The sequence below is a fragment of the Plectropomus leopardus genome, chromosome 1 (genome assembly GCF_026936395.1).
Source record: "Plectropomus leopardus strain MGB_pleo_1.0 chromosome 1, ASM2693639v1, whole genome shotgun sequence".
In the NCBI taxonomy this organism is placed as follows: domain Eukaryota; kingdom Metazoa; phylum Chordata; class Actinopteri; order Perciformes; family Serranidae; genus Plectropomus; species Plectropomus leopardus.
The window spans coordinates 32,781,333-32,807,907 of NC_142176.1; the positions used below are offsets into that span (position 1 = coordinate 32,781,333).

Here is a 26,575-nt window from a genome sequence, read left to right on the forward strand (position 1 = left end):
TTGAATGTAGTAAGGTAAAAGTATAAAGCGTCAGAAGAGCAGAACAAGTACCACAAATTTGTACTCAAGTACAGTATTTGAATAAAGGTACTTGGTTACATTCCACCACTGAACCCAGTACAGAAGTGGCTGTAACAAATCATACACAAAACTTTACAAGAGTCCAATATGTAGATTGTTTTCATGTTTACTGAGGCTTTCCCGTGCCTACACATTAACATAACTCTCTGGCATGGATTGGCTTTAATTAGCTCACTTGCCACTCACATTTTTTCATGTGTATATTTGTGTGAAGAAATCCTAAATTGGTTCCATATCAACTTGATGTTTTTAAGAGAACTGTGATCCAACCAAGAACAAACAGCACTTAGATGAGATAAACTGTAATGACAGTGTATTTGGTGAGCACACCCTCCGACCCATAATGCTATGTTCTTGCCATTTGCTTCACAAGCCCGCCACATATCCTCACCCAATCATGCCCTATCAGCTCTCTGGGATGTTGGGTTTGACCAGAAAGAATGTCCTGGTTTTCGTGACTACCAGTAAAACAGGCCCAATCCCATACGCTCCCCCTCTCTCTCCTCACCACATTGTCTTTCCCAAACACAAATCTTGTTTCCATATTAAAAAAAGTCAGCATTTAATGGGCAACTGTCTCTGCAACAAGTGTGTTTAAATGTCTGTGGGACTTTTAATGACATTTTTAACTCTCTCTTTTTTCCTGTCTCTGCAACACTGCATTGCCAAGCTCTTACTGTGAAATGCATAATTATGAAATGGTTGTTTCCATTAAAACCAGTGAGCAATTTAACTGTGACTCAGTCAAGGATAAGCAGAGAAAATTAACAAAGAGAGAGCGTGATACTGATCCCTGCCAGTTGCAAGCCTTCCATTCCCACACCTAACCACAAAACGAGAGAAAGCATGTACCTCAACAGCCAATTACTGACTTCTTTGAGAACAAGGCAAGTTAGAGGTAAGTGCATATTTACATGGGTAAAACTTGTTTGTACAGTAAGTAGAAGTTAAAGAAATAGCATCACCATTCATCTTGCTCATTCTTGAAAGAGTAAGACATACTCTGAAGTACTTTACAGCCTGGGCGCTGACGAGGATGTGAGTACGACTGCTACAGCAACAGCAGCTGTGAGGTTCTGCTGAGGTCAGGACATGTCATGCATAACTGACTGATTGCTAAACAGAGCCGGGTGCATGAGAGAAGAATTCATAATTTACAATCAAACACACACCTCACAAACACACAGGCCACAGGCGATCTCGCAGCACGCATGTAACCAGTCTAAGGGACCACACAGACATGTTTTAGATAAAGACAGACAAATTAGACGACAGCGTCTTAGGCTAACCACTGCGCTTGCACTAATTACAGGCTGGCCGGCGATGAAAGAGACAGATGACATGTACTTATTTGTTTTCTCCTCCAGTGCCCCGAACCAAGTAAACACAGCGATGCCGATGACGGCAAAAGTAGGTGGTACAAAGAAAAACAAGCAGATGGAGAACATGGTTGTGGGATGACGGTTCCACCCACCACACACAGGTGTTTGCCCACCGTTGCAGCAAGAAAACCCCTGAGCTAAAGAGAAACAATTGAGCAGCCAGTAAACCTTTTGGCTGGCAACTCATGCCAAGGAAAACAGACTGACTTAACCGTGTCTCATCTGCTTGCAAAACAGGGCCAGTGTTGTGGGGGTGATGTTGAGGCAAATGTGGGGCTGCTGTCTGGGAGATCTGATTAACCTGTCATCTTGGGTTGCAGCTTACATCACATAGGCCTGGTTGACAACGTGCCTGGACCAAGCTGCTGCCAACCAGAACTTTAGTTTGTAATGCCAGCCATCACCACCATCTTCCTCCCTAATTAAACCTACTTATAGACAGCTTAATGCCACCTTCTATTAACTGTATCGTACCAACCTTGTTTCCCAAACACTTCTATGGGACGGACAGTCAGAATCCTCTCACTGAAAGAAGGTAATGGAAGGACACATTGCCTACATTCTAAAATTCCAGAAACCCAACCCCAATCGTTTGCACATTGAGCAGATGATGGCTTTGCTTTGGATCTATCGGAAGTTGTGCCCAGCTTTAGGCTGTATAAATAATGGACATAGCTAACATAACATCACCCATTGGTTTGAAGCCTCAAGTTTGGCATTTTGGCTGTCACCATCCTAGTTTTTCCTGTTTTGTTTTTTTTGGGGGGCCACAAATGACCATATTTGGATGAAATGGTGAACATTTTGCTGTAAAGTTAGGCTTTTTTGGGGTGTGTATGGGGATCAGGCCCCAGGAAAACATCTCCGGAAGCATCCAATTTTTCCCTGTGACCACTTGCCATATTGCAGCAAAAAAATCCCCTGCAGCCCAAAAAGCATTTTCTCCATAGGCCACCATTGTAAAAGACATGTCTGTAAAACACCTCAAACTGCAAACAAGGTGAATTATGAATCTTGTATTCTGAATTTTTGAGCCATGGTGGTTTTATATTTGTAAAACTATCCCTTAAGTCAAGAATCTGATCATATTCAGTGTACCACATACCGTGGAAGTAAAGCCAGAAGCTAGACACCTTTTTGGCATATGTGCCAGGTGAGCAACTCCAATGGACTGAATAGGCACCATCTTTGATCCACTTTTTAGGTATTATTAAAATCTATGATGAGGATTGCCTCGCTTCTGGAGCCACCCTCAAGTTGCCATTAAAGGAAATTAAGTTTTTACCACTTCAAGGTTGGCTTCATTATCAGCCCCGGTGTTGCAGCAAACCCTTTGAGTGTTTGAAGACTGTGAGTTGTATATGGCATGTGAGTAATCCCTGCAGTATGGCATCTCCATATCTAAGCCTTTAAGGAGGTCATCGGCCACATTAGACAAGGCTGTGGTCTGTCCATCTTTATTGTGGACACGACACTGACAATCTTTCCAACTCCAATCTGGGACAGGGGACCGCCATTGTCTCCTTACTCCCCGTCCCACCCCAGCGCAAGAATTGGGGCGGGGTCTGTCAGCAGTCTACACAAAAGAAATGTCACCACTCCTGGAATGAAGTGCTAGCCAACGAAGGTCTCTCTTCTCTTTTTTCTCAGTCTCTATGCATCTCCACAGGGGTGCAACTGGTAGCTGACATCCCTGGTGGGGTCATCCCTGGCTGGGCACAGCTTCAACCTCAGCTCTCTGGCCCCCACTGGCCCCCGCTGGCCCCCGGTGACCCCTGCTTTTGATGACAGACTGGGTCTTTTGTGTTGCAGCGCTCTGTCCAGGTGAGGACAAGAGAGGGTGACAATGGCAGGAAACATAAAGCCGATGGAGGCTGGGAGACGGCCCTACGGGTCACGGGTCAAGCTGCACAGCTGAGTGATGAGTGCAGCTGTGGACACGTGGACCTCCTTCTCTGTCCTTTGGCCCTGCTTGCCATGTCAGCTGATGTTGCCTTTGTGTTTGGATAAAGACCTCACTAACTTGCAACAAGTAGGAGAAACGTAATAAACACAGGCGACAGATGTACTACGCCACAGATTCTGAGTGTACAGCTATTATGGTGACATCCTAAGATGTACAGTGTGGGCCAACTCCTTGTCTCTGTAAAAGGAAACTCAAATGGAATTGGATAGTTGGAGGGAATTTGCCTATGATTAAATAAAAACATAAATTATTGTCATTTTAAATTTAAAAATAAAATAAAATGATTCAAAATAAAAAAACTAATGCATTGAAATAAAATAAACTAGATGCTCTCTCATGGACACATAACATAAATTGTGGATAACGATTGCATTATTTTAAAAAAATCGATTTGTGTGGGCCAATCTTACATAGAATGTCTCAATGGGCTACAGATGAACTTTGCATATTTCCATCCCTGGCTGCCACTTCTGTTGCATGTGGTGGTTTATCTTTTTTCTGTAAAAAAACTTTTGTTTGTGCATGCTAATTCAAGGAAGACAAGGTCTGTGAACAAATAAAAAGGATGATGTAAAACCTTGTTATGTATTACCTCCCACGCCTATTAAACAATGAAGACCTACTGCAGGTGCCGAACTACAGTGATTCACACATCCTGAGCTGTCCAACTGTTTCCGATGCCAAAGGTCAATGGCTGCCTACTCTCCTACTGACTCACACTGAGAGACCGGAGGACAGGGTTTGCCAAGTCATGCACAAACCCTGCTTTGGGTCATAAACACCTCCGCCTGTCTCCCCTCTTTCTTTTCTCCTCCACAGAGGTGAGTTGGGTTTGCACTCTGTTAATCTTTCACTACAGGCCCGCTTGCTTTTACACTGGCCTGCTGAAGAACAGAGGAGGGGAATGAAAGAGGGGTAGTAAAGGACGAGAGTGGATAAAAGAGCAGGAAGAAAAAGCCATAGAGAGGGCCAGATGGGCACCTTCACAGTCCATTTATCAAACCCAATGTGGCCCTCCCCTCCCCTCCCCGCTGCTCTCATGTCCTAAACCCCCATGTAATTCTGTAATGATTTTCATTATCATATAATGACCTTACAAAGCCTACAGCAGTTTGCATGGTCAGTACAAAACTCGCAGCTGTTCCCTTCAGTGTTTGCTCGCCGGCTGTGACAAAGCTTTTTTTTTTGTTTTTTCTGTTGGTCAGAGCGATGACCTCTAGGATCTGGAAGGTCAGCATGAGGTCAACTCATCCAGGAGGTTTAAAGGTAGCCATGCTGAAATAATATAGATTCAACATAGCATCAGGCTGAGTATCAAGTTCAAATATAGAACTTTTAAATACATTCTTCCAGTGTTTGACAAACAATGCACCCTCCTTTGCTGGTATTTGCATGGATGTGAAACAACTATGCATCAGAATCCAATAATTCCAGTACCAAGTGTTTAAATCTGTACAGTTATGGTGCCACTGAAATTTGCCATTTCCTATCCTAATAGGCCTGTTCCCTGGAGCTGGTGCCTTGCTCTTCAATCTGCACTTCATGTGTGGCATACTCAACTGCTCCCCTACAGTACACTTACCCACCCACAAAATAATCCATCTATTTCCAGGGCACTCACGGGGCATTTACCAAAGGGACACAGAGGGCAGCATCTATCAAAGAATTCACCATGTGCATCGGGAAAACCCAGTTACCAGAAAAGCTCATAAGAATAAAAAAGCTCTCATAACTTCGTTGGCTCCGAGTGAATGAATGGACTGCTTCCGCGAGCGGGGTGAGCCGAGGCATCACTCACTCTGAGTGCCTATAAGTCACTTGCGAAGAACCACTGGTCACCAGGTCCAATTTCTCTTTCTTTGCTTCTTGGTAGTGCTAAAAATGCCCCGGAGGCAGAAAATGGCAGCGAGTGGGCCCACGTTGCAGCGCACAGTGCTGCTTTAACTGGTGTTTAAGAAACAAAAGTCAGCGAGAAACTTAATCAATCAGTGCTGGTTGTTTATGTTTATTTGCCTCTAGGAAGAGTCATCAATCATGCTTTTTTCTTCTTTTTTTCCCATTCTTTTGCAAGCATTATGTGTTGAATGGAAACCATGGAAACAAAAGGCAGTATTATGATAAAAGCCTGCCTGTTGCATATTGTGTGGAAACCTAATTAGGACGACTGATAGAAAAAAAGCAGCAAAAAGAATCAGCAAATTAATTTCAAAAGTCTTATTCTGGTGAGTGCTTTTATGAAAATAAATGAATGTTTTAATACATCTGACTGAAGTGAACTAAATTCCCTCAATGTGTGTCTGATTCTGTAATACTATATCTTTAATTCAAAATAATGACTTTGTCTCTTAATAGTATGCAAAAAGAACTTTTGCTTTGTGGAGGCAATCCTTAACCCTCATCAGCCCCATATCTCTAATCAGTACCAGTGCGTCCCACTTAACATTGCACACAGCCATGTGTTTAGTTTTGTGTAAATGAGATCTGTTGACAGCCACTTGACAGGATGACCCCTGGCTTTTTTGTAAGTGGGGCGGCGCGGGTTAGGCACAGACATTTAATGTGTGTAAAGGGGCAAGTGGTATCACAAGCCGCTGGAGTTCAAACATATTGTGTGGGACGCTTGCCCTCCTCCAAAACTAATCTAATCAGTCTTTCACTGCTGATGGAGTAAACGTCTGTCTGCCCCACCGATGAGGACCAAGCATTTCCTGTCCTGATCTGTGATACTGGTTGTCAGGATCTTAGGGTGAGCAGAGCTCACTCTAGGGGTTAGACACAGTTAAAAGGTGGTAACATTGCATTGTGGGTGGTGGGGGACAAGCACTGATGTTATGTTGGGGGTGGCGAGATGGTTTCTAGCTTTCAGCACCTGCAGCTGGAATGCACTATCAGAGCAGGCCCTACATCAGAGTTGTGAGGCGGTGGGCGTCAACACAGCAAAGCAAGGTGTGTGGAAACAGCTTGTTTACAAGGCTCATCTGGACGGGGCATAGCTAAGGGTCAACCAGGGGGGACAACTCAAAACAGAGGGGCGCCATGGAAAGATGAGGGCAGCAACACCGCAGGAAGTTGACATATATCTTTCAAACGAAAAGATGTTGCTTTCAGGAATTTCTAGTCTGTAGATTCTGCCCCCGGCACTTTTGCTTCCTCTAGGCTCTGGATCATGTCTGGTCCAAAGTGTGTGTGTTTGTGTGTGTGTGTGTGTGTGTGTGTGTGTGACATTGAGGTCAAACCTGTTGATAGAGATAATAAGCAGTGAAACATATGTGAATGCAGATATAGTACATACATGCATGCCAGTGTTTGTGTGTGTCCTTGTTGGGGGGGAGAGTGGCTGAGAGGATGAACAGCTACAATAACACTGGGTCGTGTGTGTGTGTGTGTGTGTGTGTGCGTGTGTGAGAGGCCTTTCTTTATCTGAATGAATGGCCAGTGTTCATGCGCCCTGTGTCCTTATCTGGAAGGAAGGAAGTGACTGGGCTTATCCAAGACACACGAGTCATTGTGATAGCTGTGATAGCTGCCAGGCCCGAAGACCACAAACAAACACCAACTACACCACTGCATATCTGTGGAATTCACATCAGCTCCTCAGACGGAATCAGTGTCAATGCTCACTGAATGAAAGCAGGACTACGGTCATGATTCATGATTATTTTGCTTCCCACTATTTGAGTGTGGTTTGCAAATGAATCAGCCTGTGTTACCTGCTATCATTCAGCATATCATTAGCTCAGGTCCTTCCCAGCAAAATAAGTCATCATGCTTGGTCGTAATCTCTCTTTGTCTGTGGTTATGGCAATCCAAGAAAGGTGTGCGTCAAAGTTTTGGGTGTGTCCCATTTAACTTAAAGGGATACTTTGCAGATTTTCCACCAGCTTTGTATAATAACAATGTGGGCAGTTTTTGTAAACTGTGAACTGTGTTAAATTTCCCCCCATCTTGCCAGCATCCAGATCTCCCTACATATTTACCAGCAAAAATCCACCTGATGATCATGCGGTGGACTTTTGCTATGTCTTGATCTGTTGCTTGAACTACAGATTGTACTTTAGCATTTTTGTATGCCCGCCACCACAAAGATAAACTCTCTAAAATTTAGATTAAACTCAGATCAAACACTAAAACAGTGCTAAACAAATATATACCAAGATTCTGTTACTGTATTGTCTATTTCTCTCCAAAAAAATGTCTTCAGATACATATTTTGTATATTGTTTCTTGTATAAAAAACAGAGACTGAAACAAAATGACATCAAACAATAAAACTAGGCAATGCCGATCACATAAAAACCAAGATTCTGTTACTGCTTTGCCAATTTTTTTGCCTAAAATGTTTTCAAAAACAGATTTTAGCTTCGTCTTAAGCTTTTTGTTTGCTTCTGTTGTTTATTGGCTACGATGCTCATGTAAACTTTTCACATCCTGGGTGTTGACCCCAATGGTTCGGGTGTGTTATTTATTGGCTGTGACCCTGTTGCAAGCCCAAAGTTTCAACGAGTTTATTAACCAAGAGGGTTAATAATCACCACTAGTTTTAATGGTTTCACAAACAACATGTACTTGCTGCTGTTTTGGCCAATCTAATTGTAAAACATGTTGCCAGCAACTGTGACATTGTTTTGAAAGATTCGAGGCTACTTCAGTAAAAACATAAATATTTCTGAGCAGTCCACTGCAAAATGTATGATTGCATGTTGTCTTTGTGTAAAAAGCAGAGACATTTCAAATATGATTTCAAATATTGAGCAGAATAGCTCATTTCATAAATGAGTTTGGAGTGATTTGTCTATTTTTGTGTGATGGTGTTCTCATTTTGAATATGAGACAGTGGCAGTGCTCATGCTACACAGAGCGTCCTACTTTACCAGTGTCACACATCTGTCTGAGGTGTATTTTTCGAGGACCGATGGAAAGAACAAAGTTGGTGATACACTGTGTTACCTGTCTCTCCATGTCTGTCTTTGCTGGTGTCTGTCTGTCAAGGCAGAGAGCAAGGTTTCTGCCAGCTCCCTCCTTCCCTCTCCTGCCTGGCCCTCCTCCTTCTCCACTGTATCCAGAAAGAGCATCGTCTGGAAAGAAGAAGCAAAAGTAGAATGTAGTTGCATTAGGTAGAAATAAATGTAAAGATGTGGGAATGACACCATGACCTGGATCACTGGAAAACCATAACATACTAAAAAAAATCTCATCTTCATTTAATTAAAAAAAATACAAAATAACTGTTACTTAAACCTTTGAAACACAAGCAAATAGGCTTGATTTTCTTAAAAGCCAATGAGCAACTGCAGGAAAATTACCTAAAAAATAGCAAAAAAAAAACAACAACAAAAAACAGAAAAGAAATAGAAAAGAAAAAAGCAAAAGTGAAAATAGGGGTGAGAGGAGAATAATAAACGAAACAAACAGGGATATCACTTTAAAATAATGTGTATATTTTTCAATATAGATGATAATTATAAATATGTGGACATGTTCCTCTGCTTTTTTCATTTTTTTATAAAGTTTTTTGAATCTACAAATTTCTTGCAATTTGCGCAACATTTTTTGCCAAGTTGCGCATTGCCTTTTTTCTCCAAGTTTTCCAATGAAATTGCACCACTTTGCTTAGGGTTCAAATGTTTAAACACTTGTGAAAGGCACTGCAGCACAAGAAAAGTGATCCAGGACGATCCAGGTTCCAAAGTGTGACAGCACAGGCACTGGTTGGTTTACCAGCCACTGCATCCGTGAGTAAGACATATCAAAACGATTTGGCCCTGTCCCCTAAATATTAAACTGCATGAATCAAGTGGAAAGACTACCTGAAGCAATTCCCCCCATTCTTGAGCTTCTCTCTCCAGTGCAGAAATTACACAGCTCTGAGCCAAGACTCCATTATAACATCCCTGGGACGGCGACATACAGTAAGTCTAGTATAAAGTCAGTTTCACATCAGAGGATGGGCAAATTACACCCAATATTAGAGTGTGAGTCAATTAATCACGTCCTGCACAGCACAGTGTAATGTGTGAGTATCCCCCTGTTGAACATGAATTACAGGCCGGCTTAAAGTGTGACGTGGCACATCAGTACTAATCTGAGACATCCTGGCAAACCTTCGCCTCCAAGTCCTCCGCAGCCTCTAAGCTGGTTGAGAGGGAGTCAAATGAAAAAGGATCTGGCAGCCCAAATTAAATGCAGTGCTGTCAGCCACACTCAAATCCCCCTTTCTCCCTCTTCTTCTCTACCCTTCACAGACTCTCTCCCTCTCTGAATATCCTTAAATGCACCCCCCCTTTCCTTCTCGCAGCCTCTGAGAAGTGATGGATCTGTAACTCTGACTGACTCTGACGCCTTGTTAAGAACAGTCTCTTCCTGTCACATCCACCAGTAAAGCACGTTCATTTCTTCCCATTAACAGTCACTCGCCTCCCCAGTCATCCAACCCTCTTTTCAAAAAACCCCACAATGTAAGGGAACCTTCATTTCTTCTCCTCTCCCTCTTTTTTAATCCCTTTCTGACAATCCACCTGTCTGTCTTAATTCATGTGAAGATAGGTTTGATTGTCTGTGTGTGTATTTCCAAAGGAAAGGGGTGTGATTTGCGGCAGAGTAATATGCTTACTTCCTCCACACCACACAGGACAGGTGTCAAAACATGTGGCAGTGTGTGACTGATTACACCTGACTCGGAGGAGACACCAAAGATTACGGTGACCAGGAGGAAGCAGGGCCGGCTGTACTCCCTATGGAAAGTGTACCTTTTGGTTTGGATCAAATCCTGTCCTCCTGGGATGAGTGTCAGGCTGAGAAAGTGCCAGAAAGTGCATTCAGACTGTATCAACATCTCAGCTAGCAGACATCACATTGCCATGCTAGCCATGTAGCGCAGTTTTGGTGTCTCAAGCAAAGCGTGATGAACAAGTGATTCGTAGTTGATCTGAAACCTGCTCTGACGTGATTGTGAGCTCGCTTCAGCTCTTCCCAAAGCTGGTCTGGGAACAGAAGGAGTAGCAAGGAGGGAAAAGCTGCACAGTGCAGTGAGCTTATTCTAACTGTGCTAAAATACAAGTAAGCCTTTGAAACCTCAACAAATTGGCTTGATTTCTTTCAGTGACATGGGAGGCAGGCTATGAGTACTGACGGAACAAATTACTCATAAATCAGCAAGAAATTAGTCAAAATGAATTCTTGACTTGGCCACCAATACGTTTTGTGAGGTCACAATGACCTTAACATTTGATTTTTGACCACCAAATCCTATCAGTTCATCCATGACTCAAAGTGGATGTTTGTGTCAAATTTGAAGAAGTTCCCTCAAGGTCTTCTTAAGATATTTCTTTTACGAGAATGGGATGGATGCAATGTCACAGTAACTTTTAACCAGCTAAATCCAAGCAGTTGATCTTTGAAAGTAGACGTTTGTGCCAAATTTGAGGAAATTTTCTCAAGGCCTTCTTAATATATGGTGTCCACGAAAATGCAAAAGACGCACGTTCACAGCACTCTTGACTTTCAGCTTCCAAAATATTATTAGTTTATCCTTGTTTTCAAGTGAATTTTTGTTCCAAATTTGAAGAAGTTCCCTGAATACAATCTTGAGAGTCACATTCATGAGAATGGGACTGATGGAAAGACAGACAATACAAAAACACTATTCCTCCAACTATGGCTGTTGCCGATACAGAGGCATAAAAAACAGCCACTAAAAGCCACATAATATACAAACTGCTAAACTGAATCAATCATGTTTGAAAATCATATCACAACCTATAAATTAAAAAGTTTTTTTTCCAACTCAATGTTGACAGAAGATACCGAAAAGACTAACACCTGCAAGCACACTTAAGTCCACTCACCTCTTCCATTAAACATGCCAGTGACACCCTTTACTTTGGTAGAGAGTGTGTTTATGTATGTGTGTGTGTGTGTGTGTGTGTGTGTGTGTGTGTGTGTGTGTGTGTGTGTGTGTGCGTGTATACATTTGTGGGTATGTATGCGAAAGCCTCTTTTTATGTTTGTTCTCAGCTAGTTTTTGTGAGCATAGGTGTGCCTCTGATAATGTGAATGCATGTTACCAAGCCTCCTACTCATGAAATGTGTGCACGTATGTTTGCATGCCAAAGTGTGTGTGTGTACTGTGTTGTGTTTAGAAGACCCGGTGCTGAGAGAGGCCTTCAGGTTTAGCCACAGGCTGATCCCAAGGCCATTTAGACACCTCACTGGTTGTTTACTGGTCGAGCCCAGCCTCAGTCAGCCACAGCAAGTCTACAGCCCTTTATCTCCGGGCTCTGTGTTAACACTAATCAGCCCCCTCTTGTCTTCTATTTACCCCATGATGACAGTAGCTATCCTCAGCCTCCATCTCTCGGCCTGATGCTGACCACAGATGTCCCCCTGACCCAGGCCACATCCCGAGGTGAACAAGAGGACATGGAGGACCTGGGTACCTCCATCCTTGGTCCCCAGACCTCAAACTAAACCTTGTCTATTTTACTACAGATAGGCATAAACATTTCCGGCCCTGTGCTGAAGCAGGGTAGGAAAACAAACACGCAGCCAGGCCGAGGTGATATTTTTTCTTGTTGGTGGAGAGCTGGAGTGATGATAGCGTTCCAAGCAAGGGCTGGCTGGAGGGCAGCCTGGGGCGGCTCACTAACACCTCGAGCCAGGACTGTATCTTAACACCAACCAGCATCTGTCTATTCCATCACATAACAACATGTCACTCATTCTACACAGAATAATAGAATGGGAAGACTGTTTGCTGCTGCTCACAATTCAATATGGTGTACATCCCTTAAAACTTCACAGAATGGCTGTTACGGGTCACATAACAGCCCAAAGGTAGGAGGGGTAAAAAAAAAAAAAAAAAGGATGCATGCAGAACTAAAGGTTTACACTTCATAAAACAGAGCTACTAGCTGGCCACCAGAGTGTCTGAGAAGCTGTTAACACCCCATGAAATATCTTAGCTGACTTTAGACCAAGACTTTCAGGGGACCCAGAGCACTCTTAAGCTCACTGGCACTCTCTTATATAGGAAACCTTTTATGTCTGCAGGCCACAAACACTTCAAAATCTCTAAATTTACCTCCTCTTTTAACTATTTTAACAGACACAGGTCATTTCTCCACCATTTCTAGACCATTCAAATGATTGGTGGTTACCTAAAAAGGTAGATGGAAAACTAAATCACCAGTAACACCAACATGCACCAGATTCTGGCTGCTGGCTGGTGTTAATTAGCCACCACAGTGCCTCTCCTCCTAAGTGCACCTCTGTCTGTCAGACTGGCAACCTCCACGCCTGTCTCTCTGCCACTACCATGTGTAACTGGCCCAGCAACAGGCCAGAAGACTCTGCCTGTCTCTCTGTGTGCCAAAAAGTCTGTGTGCCCATATGGAGGCACGAATAGTCCCAACTAGTAATTTATCCTCCTGCTTGTGGCTGTGGAGCCACTACTGGGGGCTTTAACTCAGTGATAGCATGCAAGCACTTTAAAATCAGTTGACTTTTACTGTGTTTAAGAGATACTTCACCCCTCAAGTGACTATTGGTATATCAATTGCCCACCCCATGGTGCACTGAATTCATGAAGAAAATGATGTTTTCTTGCATGACTCCACAGTCAACAAAGAATTGAAAAACAGAATATATTATCAATGAATTGAAGTCATAGCAAGATGTATAGTATGAATATACTATGATATACTTTTACCTCAGTGAGGCAAAAATACTGTTTTTGTCTATGAAGTCTGGCTTTGAAAAGAGCATAGGTTAAATTCCACTTTCAGTTTGGTTCCCCATCAGAAACGGCTGTCTGTTTGGGAAGCACTGAGCATACGACTGGATAAATGAGACGTGGATTATACCGCACAATTTTGCTGTCATTAAAGATCGACCCTATGAAGTCAATTCATCAAGAAGAGTTTTTGGATTCTTTATTTACAGGAAACAAGCAAAAAAAACAAAATCTTCAAAAGGTCAACGTAATACACAAATGGTCCTTTGGGGGAGAGGTATTCCTTTAAAATGGCAATCAAATCAAGTGTGATTTATTTCCTAAAAATAAAGGCATTTTTTGGGAAAATTCACCTTTCAACTGCTGAAGAAGCTCATAACCTTCTGGCTAAGGTGATTTTGGGGACTTATATAGTATCTAAAGCCCAAATACCCAAATGGATTTAATTCTGAAGTAGGAGTTTATGCTTGCAATTACCGGAAAGTGGCTAAACTCTGCAGTGGAGCGAAAGCATGGTGACCAGGATGATGACTCTGCTGGTTTTAATTTCAGCCATCTGCTAAAAGACAGATTTGCACCTGAGGATAACAACATGTGAATGATGTTGAGCCACTAATATCTAAAATTCAGATCATATGGCATCACATGGCATTTGTAAAATCCATGATGTTTACCCTTTCTAACACCCCTCCTCTGCCACTTACAGGTATCTCAAGCTTTAAGGTTTAACCCTTTTCTCCAAATCTTCAGACATCCCATTGACTTCTGCCACAGTTTAAGCTCAGCTGCTCTGACATCTGATTTCATAGGCCTTGGGAGTGGGAGTTTGGCAGACTCCATCTCCCTCTCCCCTCTAATACAAGAAACCAATATCACTTTGACCGCTGGTGGAAAAAAGCATCAGGCACCTTGCTCGGGGTAATGGATAGCTTCTGCTCACTGATATATACAACTGGGGAGCTGTGATCCTGCCAGGACCAGTTCCAGTCTGGACAAGGGATCTGTGTGTATTTGCTGCATGCCACCGTTGAGTTACTTTACTCTTGGGGGGGAACTCTCCACCGGTGGAAAAATTATATTAGCCCAGGAAGAAATAAGCCCAGACCACATTCACTTCTCTGTGACATCACACTTGATGCCATAAAAAGAAAAGTGCCTGAGTGTGTGTGTGTGTGTGTGTGTGTGTGTGTGAGTATGTGATTTTTTTTTCCTGCCGTCTGCCTGCTGTCACATGATTACAGATGGTTCAAAATTGAGGCATATCTGAAATTAAATTTGTTCAGTTTCCATTACGTAAGATTGGTTGATAAACAGACAGGTGTGTGTATGTGTGTATGTGTGTGTGTGTGTGTGTGTGTGTGTGTGTGTGTGTGTGTCATAAAAAAGTGAAGGGTGTCAACATTGCTGGTCAGAGTTGTCTTCCAGACTTTGAAGCTCCACAACCTTTGATATTATCAAAGAGGAAACAGTAAAGAAAATGAGTGAAGCGAGTTCTGTAAAAATGTTCTCTCAAAGATGATTCAAGAAAGTATTTTCTTTGTGTGTGTGTCTTTTGATTTATCTGTGCAACTTTGAGCAGTTCTTACAAGTGAAACTTACAGAGCACCGACTTTCAAAAAGGTTTGTTGCAACACTTCTTTGCAGTTACTCCAAATAAATCATTAGAACAGTTAAAACATTTTAAAAAGCGATCAGTGGGCACACACCAAGTACTCTATGCATTGAGGTAATACTTAGTGATACGGTTAGGAAACATACATACAGACACACACACACAAAACCACACACACACACACACACACACACACACACACACATATATATATTATATAAAGACAGATGATATGATGGGGCTGTTGTATTGGATTGCATCAGATTCTACCTAATAAGTATCATCTGAGTGAATACTCATCAGGACTACACCCATGGTGAAAAATGATAAAAACTCAACCCTAAAATCTAGATTTCAGAATTTCTGGAAAGACCTTTGAAAAGATGTTTTTAACACCTGTCCAGGTGTTTCCATGATAAAACAATACCTTATACTTCTTAGAAGTAGAACTTCATTTTGTAATCCCTAATTTTACTCTGTGCCTGTGTGTTTTTGTATTTGTGTGTGTGTGGATATGTTAATGTGTTCTCGCAATCTCCGCGGTGATACAAATCACCCTTCTGCCAGATTGACCCTCGCAAGGTCGCGGGCACCATCAATTATGTCAGCTAGTAAAATGGCCTTTGCAACACACAGCAGATTATATGGAGTGTAAAACATTAGAAAAATGTGTCTGAAACATCAGAGTAACATGTTTGAAGTGACAATGGGTTGGGGTGGGGGGGGGTAGAGACACTCCCAAAAAGGGAAGACCACTGACAAGTGATTTTGTTTGAAGGCATTGTAACACACTCAAGTGGGCAGGGATGCTTTCTATGGCTCCAACGGCACTCCATCTTCCAGGAAGAATACAAGCGGGATGGAAGGACATATGCTTTCCACGGGGTCAAATGAAGCAGAACTCACAAGCTTTTGTGGTGCTCCCTTTTGGTGGCGAGAAGAAAAGGCAAATCTGTTGTTGGGTTGTAGTCCAATGGGCCCACAAATATCACATAAAAATTCACCGGCCTGTTTCTTGCAAGGCTTTTGTCTGGGACTCATGATAAGGAGTGTGGATCCAGTTGGCCTTAATGGCTAAACCACATAGTTCTCAGTCTGAATGAGCTCTCCAGCAGGCTGGGTCAGGACACACACACACACACACACACACACACACACACACACACACACACACACACACACACACACACACACACTTGTGTAAACTCCTCACTGGCCTGGCAAGAATGCATCATCCATCACAAGAAAGCCTTGAGAGGCGCTTTGACTAATTCAGGACAATGAAGACTGAGCTGGACAGAGATGTTTGCGATGAGCGTGACACTCACGCACCTTCTGCTCTGTTAAAACCCTCTTACTTTCTTTCACTATATGAAAGCTGAGTCTAGATTCTAGCTAGATAGCAGATTGTGATCAGCTCCTCACTCTCCTGCCAGTAAAAAGCTTTTTGCTGACTGGGCCCAAAGCCAGCCTTTCTAAGCCCCAGAGTTACAGTGTAACACACACTGCACCATACTTCAGGTCTTCAAAAAATGCTAAACCAATAAAAAGGGTTTCCATCCATCTAGACACACTCACATACAGGTTGTATTTTTTTTCAGAGGGGGAATGTGTCTGCAGGGGCTGAAATGTGCCGCTAACAAAGTTCTGATTGACTACAAGAAGTCTGAAGCAGAGTGATTCCTCAATTTTTGCATCTGGCTGAAAACGTGGAGCGAAACTAAACAGGCCCTCTTACATGTCTAGTCTGACATCAATTGTGAATTACCTTTAGAGGTACATTACAAACGAATGACTATGTCTAAAGTAGAACAGATTAGGATCTGCACGTTCCCTACCAAAAAATATTGTTTACTTTATTAAAGGCTATAAGGTCTGAGGGGTATCAGTCATATATAAAGCAACTTGAGGAGTAACCGTGAGTCATTGCAGTGTCCGGTCTGTCCTCCATCCAATTTGAGAAGACAAGATGTCAAGTCTAGGATTATTTTTTGTTATTTTGAGATACTACAGTCTCTCCCAACATATAGTTCAGTGATCTTTTTATTTCTCAGATTTCCTCTTTCGGAATTGACAATCCGACAATAAGATGATTCAAGACCCAAAGTCCTTGAGACTGTGTGGTCAAGTGAACCACTTCAGGGTGGTGAAATCCAAGCTAAGACAACAAGGCTAATCTAGCTAGCAGGTTTATCATTAGCACTTGTTCAAATCTATGATCTTACACTGTTGTCTAAATCCATGTCGTTGGTCAAAGCTAAAACAAGTCTTGAGTCAGATAATCCAGGGTCCGGACCCAAAATCCAAAGTCCATTGGTTTTAGGGTAAGACTGTCCAAAGGCCTAGCGAAAAATGAGGCCCACACAGTGCAACTCATGGAACAAATCCTCATACAACGGTTTCTATGATATTATACAAATTAACTCCCCACAAATGACGTTACATACTCAATCTATAGTTACATACGTTAGCTTAGGTTTAGGCCTGAAGAAAAGAGGACTACTGCCATTCATTGGTCAGGTAATGGCAGCCTTCTAAAATGCATGTTGTACAGAAATTACTGGCTCATTAATATGCAGGATATGTAGGAGTTTTGGTGCATTTTCATAGAAAAATCATATGACCAGTGCATGAGAACAGCCTGACAAATAACAACACAAACCACACAAAAAACATTACAAATGGTGTTGATATGTGGTTTGATGCTGCTCTTTTCTTGCTTTTATGGTCTTTTTACATTTTAAGATAGCCGTGTTATTTTGCATAGTTTTGCATTGTTGTCATCACACCTTTAACTTGAAACATAAAATTAATATATTTTCTGTTGCATCATTCTATCTCAGACGCTAGTATCGATCATTCAAAGCGCCAAATATTAAATGCGTATGTTTAATCAAATGCTCAGTTGTGATTGAACTGGCAGACTTGTTGCCTTATGCAATTCTCTCCACACTATGTGGCTATACAGTAATACACAATGGCACACACTATGAAGCAGTTACATATAACAGGATTACGGACTCACATACAGTACTGTATAAGATGCTGTCTACTTCAATCCGGCAAAGAGGTCACAGACACTTCAACAGTTGTTCAACACAAACCCTGTATGCTCTCAAATGCCCTGCGCTCTGGAGCACTTTGGTTCAATTCATTAAAAGAATTAAAAGTAAATACATTACACTTTGGACTGAGTCACATCATGTACATAATTATTGCAATGAATCAAAAATCTATATTACTTTGTATTTTGACATCAAAAACCAGTCAAGTTCAAACTAATGTTCATGAGATTTATGTTTGCTTATTGTTTGTATTCCGGGTTTAATCTTTCGACAAAATAGACCCTAATTGTAATGCTGTTCAGTAGCCAACTTTTGCTATAAGTGTTGTGTGTTGAAACTCTTGATCAGGGCTTGAAAAAAGCCCCTGAGGACTTTTCAATCAATCTGCACTTTTAAATACCTTAACATACATAAAAGAATTCAATTGATGGTACTAAAAGGAACAAAAAGCACTTGGTGTAGGGAAGAAAGAAAAACATATTTAAATAATCGAACATGTATATTCTCTGGTAAATTAGCAGCACTTAACTTGTGTATACACATACTGTGCAATTTATAATTAGCGGAAAGGGGATTATGTTAGAGTTACTCAAGTGTTTCTAAACACACCTGTTTTTCCACACATTTACACAGTATACTTTGTCCACCACTATTGAGTAATGTAAGTGTATATGTGATTGCTCTCCACCAAGGGAGGCTGATGAGAGCGGCTAAAGGGTGTTTATGAGACTGTTAGCCAGGAGAGGATGCCGCCCTGCAGCTCTCGCCCAAATAAAAGAGCCATTTATTACATCCAACATGACCCTCTCATTACACACAAATAGGAATTAATGAGCGCTATATCGGGCTCTCCCAGCGGAGCGAGGCGGGGCCCGCTAAAGGACTAGCGTTAATTACATTGTCCTACATCTCACCCATTTAACACCACCCATCAGATCGCTCTATCTGCAGGGAAAGGATAGGAGAGTGGAAGAGATTCACTACCTGGAAGGATGGCCACCCTCTGCTCCACCTGTGTGGGAAAGCTCGCCAACTAATCAGACGTTGGGATATAGTAATAATGGAATGCATGGCTTTACATTACGATGCACAATGCAGCAATGTATGTGAGTGATCAAATGGGTTTTAAACAAGTCCAATTAAAGCAAAGCTATTGCCATAACAGTCAATAGTATATGTTAATGAAATCTTGCACAGCAACTTTTTGGTTCAACTGTGAGGTAACATAATTACTGAAGTTGTGCATGCACACAGTTTAACAGTGCAAAAGAATATAATGTGCACTTTGGGTGTGTGAAAACATAACTGATAGGATTGATGGTCAAAACTGCAAAAACAGACCCTGGGTTGTAAAAAGTGGGACTTCACCTGGGAGAGAATCTGCTTTACCAAAAAACACATATCTCAGGTTTGATCTCTGTCAGGTTATCCTCTTCATACTGTACATGCTATGTTTTGAAAGGTGTACGGTCAAACAAAAAACAAACAAACAAAAGAAAAAACAAGGCGAGAAACTTCTCCAAATGCTCCCAGGACTTGTACTTCCTCCTCACTGTACTCACATCCTCTTGTCTACAGCATCAGCTTTTCATCTCCTTCTGGTTGACTTTCTCTCACACGCTCTGATTTCTACTTAAATCTTTACTGTTGTCTCACTCTTCCCTTCACTTCAGAAAATGCTACACCTTCCCTGCCTTATTTCTTTCCCTGTTCCACCTCCCTAACCCTCCTCCACCTTCCCCCGAAAAAATGATACAATTATCATCCACAATCTTTTCCCACATTTCCTCCTTTTCTTCTCGTTTCTTCAAGCGAATCAAACAATTTTACACACATCTTCACATCGGGATCATCCCCATTCTCTCCACATTGTTTTCACGGAAGGCTTTATGTATTTAAAAACCCCAACGATATCTGCTCCAGCGGTTCTGAAGAATTAGAGAGGTACTGAGATATTAAGAGCTCAGTACTTTGCTGTGAAAGATGCAAGACTCGAACATAAAGCTGATTATAGATCAAATTCTCACCATATTAAGGACCTTATGCCTTTAGCTTTTTCAGAGATGATAAATGTAATTTGGGGATGCGGTGATAACTGACTGTGAGGCTTTTGGCCCTTTTTATTGTTTGTTTCTTTTGCTTATTTTGTGTGTAAAAAAATATTCTTTACTCTGAGGTTTGTGACATCACCTGTGTGTAATAATGCTGCATTGGTTAAATTTATTCTCTTTTGTAGAACCTTAAGGTATGCTCTAATTTTGTCTCTAATTAGGTTTTTATGTGGGATTTTTTTATTGCTCACTTTGAGGATCTTTAGTTGGGGTGGGCTGTTTTCATTTTTATTAATCGGTTTGAATTTATTGTTTCACTATGTGTGGGAAATATGAAGTCCTCCGAGACTGTGACTGTGATTAGGGGCTGTGCAAATAAATGCAAAATTAATTTGAGTTGACATGCAGATAAACAATAATAAGGATATCAACCACAGGACCTGATGAGAATCCAGATTCCGATGATTTTAATAAAAGTGTGTGCACAGAGTTCAGTGCATGAAGGCTCTATTTTTGTTCCCTCTGGCTCATGGAGCTCAGCACCACATCTCAATGTGTGTATTGCTTTTTCTAAACGTGAAGTATTCAAGAAGTGACAGACAAGCTCTGGCCATGTATTCAATATTCAATATGATTAATAATCCACTAAAACTGCTTTTTCCCCCATTGCTTTTAGTGACATATCAGTGCGTTTTCTTGTTTCTGTGGTAATTTCTTTCAACTGAACCACTTTGACACCATTGCCTGTGAGAGTAAACAATTACACCTGGATCAAAGTACTGGAATAATTATATATCAAGCGCTGGTTATTGGTAATGTCTCTAGTCAGCTATAGAAGGGGCGGGCTATGCTATGAGATACTCTGAAATCTCTCTTTCATCTTTTTATACCCCCCCCCCCATCAAGACACTTTTCAACACACAAACACACAAACACACACACACACACACACACACACACACACACACTCCTTCCTTGCATCTCTCCCTCTGTTGGTATGACACAGGAAAAAGCCGGGCCCTGCAGCCTACCCCGCCGTCCGCACTGAATGCGATTAAGCTGAGCAGTGATTAATCTGGGCTGCCCCATAATTCCTCTTTACCACTTTAATGGATGTTATCTCCCCTCCTCTGAAGGCTTATCTTGCTGATCGGGGCCAAGGATGAGGAGGGAGAGGGAGAGAAGGGAGGGGGCAGGTCTAAGTGGGGGGGGGGGGAATCAAACAAAATCCATACAGAGGTAAGTAAATGAATAAGTAAGTAAATAAGTAAGTAAATAAATAAATGTGGGGATTGAGAAAGCTGCTAAGCGGATAAGGCAGATCAGTCTCTGTAAAGTGCTCATTTGTTTTCTAAGAAGACGAGACAAGCCGCCTTCAAAGCCTGCTGATACAGTAAAAACACTGTCAACATCACAATTCACAGACAAACAAAATAAATTATCCAAACTGCTGTCAATAAAACTCCCCACCCCCTCATTGTAAAGAAGAGGTGTACGCTATACTGTAGCTGACAGTCGAGCATACAAACACAAAAATATATGAGGGGATTTTTTCGATGAGCTCATTTTCTTTCGTTGACGTAAAACAATGGCATTGTATCGTTCTCGGTTACCACGTTGTGACCTAAAGTTAAAGTTCCTCTCATACATTCCAAATTCAGTCATCCACAGCCCCAAAACAAGTTTGCTCAGGTCTTCTGTTGTAGGAATGACAAACGCAACAACTCTCCCCACCTTCAGGACAATGAGCTACATCCTGTTATTAAGAAATAATTACACATGTGTGCGAGTAATGGTTTTAATCATTTTAAATGAGAAAGTGCTCCACGAGGAATTGTCCTAAAGAAGAGATGATGAGCTGGTGTCAGGTATTGTTCACTAACAGACAGTAATACACGATAAAACACCATCGACTTTGATAACAAGGAGCTATTATGATTGGGGACTGTGTGCGCATGTCTTTGTGTGCCCATTTGAAGAGGCTGTTTTATTCTACTGTGTGACATTAACAAAAATAACTGATTATTGTAGTAATGAGATATAGCTTTAAAATAAAGTCATGTAAGGAGACTGAAAATATATCAATTTCTTTGCCAATACTCTCCTTTTTAAACTTCTTTTAAACTTCCCTAAATAGACACTGTGTGTGTTTGCTGGCGTGTCCGTCCCAGCGTTTTTGTCCCTCCGTGTTTGTGTCCATGTATATAGCTGCACATGTGAGCCGGCAGCTGAGAAGTGACAGGGTTAAATCCGTTCGTAGCTCTTTTTTTTTTCTCCCCTGCTTCGGCTTACAGCGATGTTGCAGCGAGATTCTGTCATAGACAAACCTCTGTGGGATTCCATTCAGTACTAGTGTACATCTTTAGGTACAAAGCTGCGGGCTGCATTGGCTCCAGGTAACATAAACGCTCCCTTCAAGCCACCGCGTATCTGCCCATGAAAATTCTCTAAAGGGGTTTAAGCATTTACGCAGAACACTATCAGGCACTGCCGAAAATTCAGCTTACCCTGTTGAATAGGGACTTCAAAGAGAATTGCAAATACCTTTGCACTGCTACATTTTCTCCCCTCGCTCTCTCTCTCTCTGTCTCTTCCTGCTTCTTTTCATTTTATATTTCGAAACTCAAGCTGCTGCGTGATGTAAAATGTATTATCAGCCATATATTTCCTCCTTAAATGAATAATAACAATAATCTTTGAGTAATTTCTTTTTTATGCGGCTCCGTCTAAATAGGGCAAAGCAAGCAAGCTAATACAGAGCCGCGGGTAAACAAGGCCGTGCAATAATGAACGTGTGGATTAGGCCTCTAGTCTATGTTGTGCGATAAGGAAAAACAGCTGCTACTATCCAGGTAAGAGCACGTATTGACTGTCAATGAAGGATAAACTACTGTGCGGCTGCACATTTACTTCTTTCATTCACACTCTGGGCACAAGGCGCACACACATAAAGACACATCGACACAAACACATACACACACGCACAAACTGCATATAAGAACCACAAAGAATTGGAATATAATAAAAGTATAAGCCTATTTGCACAGTATAGAGCTTAAAATGCAAAACAATACAATGCATAAACACAGTGTGATTTAATGTAAGAGATAATAAATGGCTTCATAATGAGCAATATAAATGGTCTTTAAACACTTTACTGCTTAGTTCACACTTATAATTAATCTGGGTTCCATGTGTGCATATAAAGTGGGTATAAAACTCTGCTCGACTGTGCGAGTAAAATGCCGAGCGAAAGAGAAAAATTACTGCTGGTAAACATCTGCAACACAATTCGGCTGTGGCCTCTAGCTCTTCCAAATATGCTGCCTCTTTTTCCCTCAGCAGGACCGGCACGGCAGGCTCTCCAAATAATACATTACAAAAAATTGCTCCCTGAAATTATTTACGGTGAGACGCACAACAGAAACCATAACATTTATAATGTTTTACAAAACCATCAAATAAGTGGAGAGGGGATTAATTGCCCCGGCCCGACCTTAAAATAATTATTTTGAGCGGTGCAACTCTAAACTCCAATGAAATTGATACACTTTGATAATTAGATTCTTGGCACTGACCCGCTGAAGTCAATAAAGGTTATTAAGGCCAATTGCTGTCTAAACGCATTACGGGCAGGGTAAACTGTCCATCGGAGGCCCCTGCTACTCCAGCGCCAATATGATAATCCATTCTCCGTCCTGGGGGTTTCTTCCCCAGCGCCTGTGTCTCCACTCTGCCATACAAAACCAGATTGGATTCGCTTAACCTTTCCAGGACTTTGATCAAATGAGCTCACACAGCAATAACATTTACATTGACCCCCCACCCCTCCTCCCCAACACACATAACCCCTCTCTCTCTCTTTTTTTTTTTAACCTCCTCCCCCTCTCTGTGTCTCTCTCCCCGACCACTCCTCAGCACCGACCCTCCACACGCTAGGTCAATAACCTAATCAGCTATCGATGGCAGCCGGGGCCAGGCTGCGTATGATTGCATTGCAACCCTCCTCAGCAGCTGAGATTGTTTCCGAAGACAGTTATTAAAGTGAGGAGTAGAAGATATGGTCACTAAAGCGCATCCTTTCACACATAAGCATGCACACTAAAATCTGCCTCTATTATAAATCAGAGGAAATTTTGTCACACAGTGAGAAAAAAAAAGGAATGTACAGCATATGTGTGTGTGACCAAACCGTCTGGAAACAGGGAGTGACAGGCTGGGTGAACGGAGTAGAGGAAGACGTGGCCCCGATACCACTTCCTGTTTTGTACATCTTGAAGTATACAAATGTATTCAACTGAGTGGATCCCATTTATTATGAAAGTAGATTAATTTCCTTGATATGTGTTGAAAAGATTTCCATCTACAAGGCGCGTTCTCCTGTCAAACGAGGGAGAAAGTGTGAGAAAGAGACAGAGATATGGCGAGATAGCGGGAGTGAGAGAGGGAGAGAACAAGGGAAAGAAAGAACATTAAGAGAGGGAGAGAGAGAAGGGGTGGGGGGACGGAGTGCATTGAAATCTCTTTGCTTCTGCGGTGGCTTTTGAAGTTGTGAGATGAGCAGCCACAGAAGTCAGGAAAGTGACAAATTAGGGAAAAAGCTGTACTGTGCAAGCAGAGCTGCTAAATCAATTAAAGTCATGCCAAGTGCATACATTAACATCAATGGCACACACACATACACACACTCACACAAACACACATGCACAGGACAGGGAGGAGAAAAAAAAGAGGGGAGATGTGCTCATGGGCTCGTCGCTGTCGCTTCTCCCCCACAGTGAAAAGAGGAGAGATTAAAAAAAAAATACCACACCGGTATTTAAAATATTCTGCATAAAGCCGAGATTCTCTGTCTATTGTCAGTCAGACGGAAGCTATTCATTGTTGCTAGTTTAAGGAAATGTCACTATTGTGTGATAGCCATGATAGCAGAGTCCTGAGGGAACGTAAAGCTGCGAGCGAGGCAAGTCTAAACGGACTTTAGCACCTACGATCACAGGGGAATGTAAAACCTTTCAGTAATTGTCCTTTTTTTCATTCTCCAGAAACAACCTTTACCTTATATAAACTATAACACACACACACACACACACTCATAGGTACATTATAGTTTTGCTGTACATCCACATACCTACACACAAAGTTTATTCAGCACCACGTCTCTTTGTTTCTATCAAGAAACCACATGAATTTTTGAGGTACCAAACAGAGGCAAGAAGCAAGTGGACTTGTTTTGTGTCGCTTCTTTCTTTCTTTATTTATGTATTTTATCAGAATGTCATTCAAATGGAAGGATGAGCATTTGCATGACAACAGGCTGAGGAGCAGAGAGGGAGCCCCAGGGAGAGACAGTATCCATAAACAGGAGCTAGTCCCCCCATATTGCAATATTCTTCATACAGACTAACAAACGCATACATAGCCCAGCGCATCCCACAACACTGTGTGCTAAATATGACAATAAAGAGAGGAAGGCTGGCTGTTTGTATTGCTATTTTAGCAGGATAAAACAATAGGCTGTTTTATTGCTACAGCGCAGAGTATAAAACAACACAGTGTCAATTTATAAACCCTATTTAAAGAGACATATATTTGTTATTTTAAAATACCCACGGTAATATCAAATTGGACAAAAATAATGCTGTATTAAAATACACTCTGCAGGCAAGAGCAGGAAAAAATCGAAATAAATAAATGGCAAACAGCATCTGCACACACTAGGTCACTCGCATTGCACTAAATTACACTATACTGTCAATTGCCAGCTTCAAAATATAAAATATATGCAATAAAGGAATGTAGGGGGAGAGCCCACATAATCTAAATAACTCAAAGTAATTTAGAGAAATGCGTTTTAATCTAACTGCAGAAAAGCCACAGCTATCAAAACCTCCAAAAGGAAAAAAAAATCTATAAGTCACATCTATAAAGTGCTTTTCATCAGCGTATCAGAGGTCGATGCATGTATGTAAATTTTGCTTGCGAGTGCAATAATGTTGTCTTTCATCACAATAGTGAGTGATTACATTTATGCATTCGCCAGTGTATTATTTTTGCAAAGGTTTAATATGCTTTTCTGCAGAAGATATACTTTCTTTTGTGTGAACTGACACTATGAGAAATTTGACACTGTGAAATTAACGTAATGAATACGTCTCATAGTAATTTTAAATTTAAAAATATTTTTAATTTTTAAAAAATACCCGATATAATTTTATTTCCAAACATTCAAATTATTCAAACAGAAATAAATAATTCATTTCAAATATATACTGATATGTATTTTATTTTATTCTTTTTTACTATAAAGTGTCTTACTTTTTTTTTTTTTTTTTTGCTGTATTGTGTACAGTCCGCCGCTAAGTTTCCACTGCTTAGCTGAAATCCACGAGTGACACACATGCAAACTCACAGACAGTGGATACGGTTTGCTTGCCCATTAGAGAGACGGAGACACAGCAACAGAGAGAGAGATAAAGACCTCACATTTCACTGATGCCCTTTTCTAAATACAGGTCCAAATCACACACTTCATCTGGGCCCGGAGGTGGAGCTCTAGATGAGTTTAGCCCCTGTCTACTAACCCCTCCACCCACCCACCCACCCACCCACCCTCTGCCAGGCTGTGCGACTAAGTGAGAGGGAGAGAGAGAGAGAGAGAGGGAGAGGGAGAGAGAGACTATGACTA

The 26,575-nt window shown here is 41.6% G+C and overlaps 1 protein-coding gene across 1 annotated transcript in view; it reads right to left on the reverse strand.

The window, feature by feature from the left end:
- The window catches only part of fto (FTO alpha-ketoglutarate dependent dioxygenase), a 135,330-nt gene that overhangs the window by 64,127 nt on the left and 44,628 nt on the right, over positions 1-26,575 (reverse strand). Inside the window, exon 8 of the mRNA XM_042487948.2 lies at positions 8,377-8,504. Coding sequence (XP_042343882.2) covers positions 8,377-8,504 — 128 coding nt within the window. The remainder of the gene's footprint in view (positions 1-8,376; positions 8,505-26,575) is intronic.